Here is an 8007-nt window from a genome sequence, read left to right on the forward strand (position 1 = left end):
ACTCACAGTAGGGGCAGCCGTAGAGGCCCAGGCGCAGGCCGATCTTGCCTCGCGGGTTCCAGGCCCTGGGGATGATGCGGATGTAGCGAGCCAGGATGGGGTAGTGCAGGTCGTGGCGCACCACCCCGCTCTCGTTCACGTTCCCAAAGAACGTCTGGCGGAGAAACAGCCCCTGTCACACAGCCCCCACAGCGCGCCCAGCTCCCCCTCCCCTGTGCCCCCCACCAGCCCCTTCCCACCCGGGGGGACCACGCTCCCCTGGGCCAGCCTCGGCCTGGCTTGGCCGTGGCCTCTCTCTGACAGGGCCCAGCCCCAGCTCCTCAGAGGAGGGTGTCAGAACCCCACAGTGGCAGGGCTGGGAGGAGTGACGCTCCCTCCCACGTTCATCACCACAGACTGCGGTCACTCTGGACGCTCTTGCTAGCCATAGAACTGGCCAGCCCCCCTTGGAGCCTTATTGGGTTCTTGGCCTCACCACCGTCCTGTGGTGTGGAGTTCCACAGGCCAACCCCCCATTGGTGGGAGAGTTTCCCCTTAGATCGGTTTTGAATGTCCCCCTGTCAGCGACTGTCTTCTCGTTCTTGTGTCGTGGGGCAGGAAAGTCGGCAGCTCCCGCTCCCTCCTTTCGACTGGCACGCTGTCATAGACTTTTGTCCCAGGCCCTCAGAGCCGTGAGCAGACTGGGGCGCTCGGGAGCCAGGCAAGGTGCTGGCGCTCGTGGGAGCCCCCCGGATGTAGCAGCAGTGGCTCCTTACCCAGTTACTCCCTAGCTGGAAGAACGGCTTCCAGCTGCTGGGGTGGTCCCCGTACAGCACGATGTAACGCGTCACCCAGTCATACGTGTTGTACGTCCCCTGCGTGGCCACCGCGTTGATCTTGTGCTTCTGCATCAGGTCGATCTGGAGCCAGGGCTCCTTGTCGCTGGGGTCTGGAGACCAGCCACTGCTGCCTGTGCCAGGGGGCATGGTTAGACCCGGAGCCACCCGCGGCTCTGGCCTTTCCACTCCCTGCTTAGCTCAGAAATGGGGCCAGAGCCACCCAAGGGCAGCAGGGTAAACGCCCTCCAAGCTGCCCCAGGGCCTCGCACCACCCCACGGGGACCCCAGGGCATCACTGACGGGGATCCCATAGGAACCCTACTAACCTCCCCACTCTGCCCAGGCGCTGCTCTGGGGCATTTGGGGACCCTCCCTCCTTCCCCAGGCTTTATGGGTCTCCAGCGACTGCCCAGTGGCTGGGGCAGGCCCCTGGGCCCCGCTCTCCCCGGGCCCGGGCAGGCAGGACTCACTGTGCAGCCGGGCGAAGCTGGACGAGTAGAAGATGCTGTAGCGAGAGGAGGCACCGATGGAAGAGGAGTAAAGGGGAGCGACCAGCTCGTCGTAACAGTGCTCTGCAGGGAAGAGGCTGCGTTAAAGCCGCTTCGCCCGGCCCGGCTGAGCTCCATCCTGGCCCTTCTGCTTCTCCCCAGCTGACAAATGAGCTGCCAGAGCCCTGCAGCCGCTGGGACTGTCCCCCTGCCTGGGCAGCAGCAAGGCATGGTCCCCCCTCCCCTCCCTCAGCCCCCGCCAGCCCTTGGCCTCGATGGGGCCCATTAACTCCTTTGACACTGGCCACAGGACAGCTCGAGACAGGACCAGCTCGCGGTCGCCGCGTCCCCGACGGCTCGAGACGGGACCGGCTCACAGTCACCACGTCCCCGGCAGCTCGAGACGAGACCGGCTCGCGGTCGCCGCGTCCCCGGCGGCTCGAGACGGGACCGGCTCGCAGTCGCCGCGTCCCCGGCGGCTCGAGACGGGACCGGCTCCCGGTCGCCGCGTCCCCGGCGGCTCGAGACGGGACCGGCTCGCGGTCGCCGCGTCCCCGGCGGCTCGAGACGGGACCGGCTCCCGGTCGCCGCGTCCCCGGCGGCTCGAGACGGGACCGGCTCGCGGTCGCCGCGTCCCCGGCGGCTCGAGACGGGACCGGCTCACAGTCACCACGTCCCCGGCAGGTCTCCAGCGCAGGTGAGTAACTGAGATGCTGCCCTGGCCGGGAGAGGGTCACCCGACGGCTCCCCTCAGTGCCCCTGACCATGTGCAGGGTGGGCCAGGCTCCCACCCCGACCCTGTGGGACCTGGGGGCTGAGCCTGTGCGATGCTCCCAACCCATCTAACCCCCCACAGTTCACCAGCATCCCCAGCCCCTTCAGGTCCTTGTGTCATGACATGCAACCCCCTTCCCCGCCCCCATGCAGCACCCACAGGCACACGAGTCCAGCCACAGGCCCAGCCGGGCCAGGGGGCATAGGGACGACAGAACGGCCCATTGCAAAGCCCTGGAGATGGAGGCGCTAGAGGCCCGAGGGGGCAGGGTGTCTCTAGGAATCCGGCCTCGCAGGGTGTAGCGAGGAAGGCTGGGCTGGGCTGGGCTGACTGGGGAAGCAGCCACAGCTGGGGCCACACCTAATCAGGCCACAGCTGGCCCTGATAAAAGGGCTGAGGTCAGAGTCTCTCTCCAGCTTTGGGTGGAGATGGGCCTGGCTGCCTAGGAGCAGAGGGCACCTGATGCAGGCAGGCGCTGAGGCCTTGTTTAAGGCCTAAAGAGGTACCAGGGCAGCCCAGGGATGGGCAGAGGCAGCTGGTCCAACCCCCTTGCCAGTGATGAGTGGCCATTACACTGCGTCTGCCCCAGGGAGCGGGGCTGGATGACGACTGGCAGTAGCCACTGAGGCAAGGTGGGTTTAGAGGGTTGGGGGTTCCCGTGGGAGGGGAGACCCAGCGTGAGGGGGAACTGCTGGAGCAGAACCCTGAGGAAAGGGCATCGGGGTCTGCGAGGGCCTGAGGCAGGTGAGACCCCAGCCAGCAAGAGGCGCTCCGGAGGCTGGAATCGAGCTAATTCCCGGATGACCAGCAGGAGGCGCTGCTCCGGTGAGTGAGTGATCTGCTATACAGGGCATCGGGGTACACGCCTGGATCACTCAGCATTTGTGCATCCCTCCTGCTAGCCCCTGCTGCTACCCCGGAGCCATCAGGGCTGCGACGCCCTGGGGAACGCTGCCCCTGCCACGTTCTCACAGTGATGTCACAGTGAGCTACGAAGGCTGGCTGGTCCCAAGCACCTGGACGCAGAGGGGAAAGCCCAGCTCTGGGGAGCAGTGACCCTGGCCAGAGACAGTGACCATTGCTGCTTGCACAACAGCTGGTCAGGAAGGGTCTGCCCCAAGCGGGGCTCCTGGGCTCAGCTTGGGGGTCTGCCTCGCACGGGGCTCTGGGTGGCTCGGCTGGGCTCCCTGGAGCAGCACGGCTTCCCTCTGCTCTCACCCACCCTCTCTCTTTCCTCCCACTGCAGAGAGCTGACACGCCCTGCAGCTCCGCGCCGGCCCGCACCAGCCAGACGGCTGCCAGCCTGGTGGCTCTGGGGAGACCCTGGCCGGGGGAGGGAGGGAAGCCCCACGTTCCTGCTGTGTCAGCCAGGCACCCAACACACTCCCACGGTGCTAGCCTCAGGCTAGTGGGGCCTGGGATGCCGCTGGGCTGGCGCTGGCAGGGGAGAGCCCAGGGCTGCACTGGAGGGGGTTATGCAAATCTCCCGATGGGCCACGCAGCCCCTTCCCAGGATCAGATGGGGCAGCCCCAGCCGGCTCCACACACAGGCTGATGTGCTGGCCTCAGGCTGGATCCCACGGGGCACCCGGCGGGCGAGCCTCTTTCTCCCCCTCTCCTGTGTCCCAGCTGATGGGTGCCCTGTGCCACAGCTCAACGAGGGGCTACGGGGGGACAGCAGGAGCTGCGCTCACCTCCCCCATTTTCCAGCACTTTGGGGACCCCGCTGCACACTCTCCTCTCAGTGGGGGAGGGTTGGGGGGGCTGGACTGGGGTACAGACAGGTGGGGGAGCAGCTGGGGCAGAGGATCCAGGGCCCTGCACAGGCTCGGGGTGGTGCCCAGCAGAGATGGAGGCTCCACATTCACCCCCCCTCCGGGGCTGTTCTCGGGGGAGGGGGAGAGAAAGTCCAGAACCACGTCCCTCACCCCATGGCATGGGGGGCGTCAGTGCTGGTGCTGGAATCTGAACACAGGGTTCCCCACCTCCCCGTCCTGTGCTCAGACCCCTCGGCCTCAGGGTGTCGGAGGGGCACAGGGCCCCTCGCTAAGGCACCCAGCCCTGCTTGGGGCCAGCGCCTTGCCCCAGCTGAGCCCAGGGAGTCAGACAGGCCCAGGGCCCCGCTGAACCTCAACCATCCTCTCCTGGGGGGAGCTACCAGCCAGCCCCACTGTGCTCTGCAGAGCCCCCTTGTGGCACCCATAGCACCCCAACCCCTGGGCACCTCTCCCTGGGGACACCCGGCTAGTGAGGCCCCAGTGCCTCTCGGGCTATGGCAGAGCAGGCATCCGCGATGGGAGAGGGGCTGTGCCCCCACACACCCCAGCTGCAATCCTGGGGTCCCTGACCACCTGCCGGCATCCCAGGCATCAGCAGAGCCTCTCAGCAGGGTGACGGGCCGGGGAGCAGCCAGCACTGGCAACATGGCACAGCCACACAGCCGGGAGGAACCCAAAGGGGCCCTGGGCGTTCTCTGCAGCCCCACGCCAGGACAGGCTACTGCTGAGGTGCCAGAGCCACACCCGAGGCCCGAGCTGGCCACGTGCTCAGCTGCAGCACCCTGCAGCTGCCTTGCCAAGTGGCTGAACAGGTCAGAAAATCTGGCCCATGTGCCAGAGGGTGGATCCTGGCAGCGCCATGGGAACCGCCTGCTTCTCCCGCTGGGATGGGCCCAGCCCTGCTCTCTCCCTGAGCAGACGATGCCCCAGAGACCCCACACAAGGCTTGCTACACGCGCAACCGAAGAACAGACCCAGATCAGCAATTACTGACCGGCCCGCATGGGCCATCCTCCCCCCAGGGCAGCAGGGCAGGAGAAGCCCATGTGCCCACCAGCATGGCCCCGGGCACCACCTGCCTCTCCGGAGACCCTGGCCAGCCAGCCCCTCTGGATTCACTCCCTGCCTAGGCTGGGCCCTGGCATGAGGCCAAAACCCCCAGGGTGCTGCCCAGCAGCTACGTGTACCTGCGTGCGGCACCTGTAGGGGGAGAAATCCCAGGGCTGTTGTGGGGCAGGCTCCCCCAGCTGCCCAGTCTTCCCATCCCCCCCTCCCCATCCCCCCCTTACCATTAGAGGAGCAGCCAGAGAAACAGCTTCCTTGACCCAGCCCATCTCCCCTTGGTCCCGGGGCTGGGTGGAGCAGGCCAGGAACACGCCAGCCCAGGCCTAGAACACTGCAAGCCCCAGGCGGCCATCCTGTCTCCTCCGGGGCTGCCTGGGCTCCTGCCCTGCGGGGGGGGGGGTATTCCTGAGCGCCCCCCTCCCCACCCACAGCAAAGGCCCCTCGTGGGAGCCTCCTTCACAAGAGAGCCTGCCTGGCTGTGTCCCCTGCAGCCCCACTCCAGCCAGTGTGGCAGTGACCTCGCACGCAGGCTCCACGCTGCACAGAGAGGGGCACAGCACCTGGGCACAGCCAGGGGCAAAATCGCTCTGCATGGGCACCCAGGGGGCACCCCGTGACACCAGCCAGGCACCCCCATGCCCCTCAGCTCCCGGGGAAGCTTTTCTGCAGCAGCTGCTGCTGCTCCAGGGAGCCGAGGAGAAGTAACTTGGGGAGGGGGACAGGGCGCAGGGGCTCTGCACACAGCTGCCGGCGGGGCGGGTGGGCTGCTGGGGGTTCTGGGCTGGGCAGCTCTGCAGGGGATGGAGCTGGAGCCCAGCCTGTCTCCGGCTGCTGGTCTCAGGACTGCAGCGAGCGCAGGCAGGTGCTGCAGTGGGGGGTGGGGGGGCAGCTGCTCTGCACCCACCAGGCTGGGCTGGATCCATGGCACAAGAACGATTGATCCCAGCCCTCCCCAGCGGGGGGAGAGGCCCTGGGTCTTGGGGGCAGGGCTCGGGGGGTCTATCCCCGACCTTGCCACCCCCTGGCCAGGTGACCTTGGGAAAGTCCCGTCCCCTCGCGGTGCCTCAGTTTCCCTGTCTATACAGCGGGGCGGGGGGGGCTGCCTGGGACCCAGGCGCTGGGGAAGGGCAGGGAAGCTGGCGGCTGTTTGGGGCTGGGAGCGGGGCAGCGGGGCTGCGGGGCCGCTGCAGCGCCTCGTCCCGCATTGCGGAGCCGGGCAGATCCCGCGGGCGGCCGCGGAACTTACGAGGCGGGCAGCGGCGAAGGTCCAGCGGCAGGACGGCCGCGCAGGCTGCGAGGAGGAGGCAGAGCAGACGGGTGTCCATGCCGGAGGCGGCGGGGAGCGCTCGGAGCATCCCCCGCTGCAGCCCAGCCCGACGCGTCTCCTGCTGCCGCGGCTGCTCCGGGTGCTGATGCTGCACGCGCCGATCACCGGCCCCGCGCGTGCTCCGCTCCCTCCTGCCCCCGGCAGCGTCTGCAGCGGGACGGGCGGAGAGCACCGGGCACCAGGGGCTTCGGATGGGGGCGCAGAGCGGGGGATGGGGGCTCAGAGCAGAGGATGGGGGTGCAGAAGGGGGTGGGGGCACAGAGCAGGGGATGGGGGTGCAGAAGCGGGTGGGGACACAGAGCAGGGGATGGGGGTGCAGAAGGGGGTGGGGACACAGAGCGGAGGATGGGGGTGCAGAAGGGGGTGGGGGCACAGAGCGGAGGATGGGGTGCAGAAGGGGGTGGGGGCACAGAGCGGAGGATGGGGGTGCAGAAGGGGGTGGGGGCACAGAGCGGGGGATGAGGGGCACAGAGCGGAGGATGGGGGTGCAGAAGGGGATGGGGGCACAGAGCAGGGGATGGGGGTGCAGAAGCGGGTGGGGACACAGAGCAGGGGATGGGGGTGCAGAAGGGGGTGGGGGCACAGAGCGGAGGATGGGGTGCAGAAGGGGATGGGGGCACAGAGCAGAGGATGGGGGTGCAGAAGGGGGTGGGGGCACAGAGCAGGGGATGGGGGTGCAGAAGGGGGTGGGGGCACAGAGCGGAGGATGGGGGTGCAGAAGGGGATGGGGCACAGAGCAGAGGATGGGGTGCAGAAGAGGGTGGGGCACAGAGCAGGGGATGGGGGTGCAGAAGGGGGTGGGGGCACAGAGCGGGGGCAGGGGTGAAGAAGGGGGTGGGGGCACAGAGCGGAGGATGGGGTGAATAATGGCATGGGGACACAGAGCAGGGGATGGGGGTGCAGAGCAGGGGATGGGGGTGCAGAAGGGGGTGGGGGCACAGAGCGGGAGATGAGGGGCACAGAGCGGAGGATGGGGTGCAGAAGGGGGTGGGGGCACAGAGCAGGGGATGGGGGTGCAGAAGGGGGTGGGGCACAGAGCGGGGGGTGGGGTGCAGAAGGGGGTGGGGGCACAGAGCGGGGGGTGGGGTGCAGAAGGGGGTGGGGGCCCAGAGCGGAGGATGGGGTGCCGAAGGGGGTGGGGGCACAGAGCAGGGGCTGGGGGTGCAGAAGGGGTGGGGGCACAGAGCGGGGGATGAGGGGCACAGAGCGGAGGATGGGGTGCAGAAGGGGATGGGGGCACAGAACAGGGGATGGGGGTGCAGAAGGGGGTGGGGGCACAGAGCGGGGGATGTGGGTGAAGAAGGGGGTGGGGCACAGAGCGGAGGATGGGGGTGCAGAAGGGGGTGGGGGCACAGAGCGGGAGATGAGGGGCACAGAGCGGAGGATCTCGGTGCAGAAGGGGGGGGGGGCACAGAGCGGGGGATGGGGTGCAGAAGGGGGTGGGGCACAGAGCGGAGGATGGGGGCACAGAGCGGGGGATGAGGGGCACAGAGCGGAGCATGGGGTGCAGAAGAGGGTGGGGGCACAGAGCGGGGGATGGGGTGCAGAAGGGGGTGGGGCACAGAGCGGAGGATGGGGGCACAGGGGGGGGATGAGGGGCACAGAGCGGAGGATGGGGTGCAGAAGAGGGTGGGGGCACAGAGCGGAGGATGGGGTGCAGAAGGGGGTGGGGGCACAGAGCAGGGGATGGGGGTGCAGAAGGGGGTGGGGCACAGAGCAGGGGATGGGGGTGCAGAAGGGGGTGGGGGCACAGAGC

The 8007-nt window shown here is 68.3% G+C and overlaps 1 protein-coding gene across 2 annotated transcripts in view; it reads right to left on the reverse strand.

Moving 5' to 3' along the window:
* The window catches only part of CNTNAP1 (contactin associated protein 1), a 30866-nt gene extending 24535 nt beyond the window's left edge, over positions 1-6331 (reverse strand). For both annotated transcript variants that reach the window (XM_044999825.1, XM_044999824.1), the window contains exons 1-4: positions 6171-6331; positions 1289-1390; positions 756-949; positions 7-154 (exon numbers count right to left, since the gene is read on the reverse strand). In XM_044999825.1, coding sequence (XP_044855760.1) covers positions 7-154; positions 756-949; positions 1289-1390; positions 6171-6279 — 553 coding nt within the window. In that variant the 5' untranslated portion in view covers positions 6280-6331. The remainder of the gene's footprint in view (positions 1-6; positions 155-755; positions 950-1288; positions 1391-6170) is intronic.
* Positions 6332-8007: the final 1676 nt, after the last annotated feature.

This window comes from Mauremys mutica, chromosome 25, assembly GCF_020497125.1.
Source record: "Mauremys mutica isolate MM-2020 ecotype Southern chromosome 25, ASM2049712v1, whole genome shotgun sequence".
Lineage (NCBI taxonomy): Eukaryota > Metazoa > Chordata > Testudines > Geoemydidae > Mauremys > Mauremys mutica.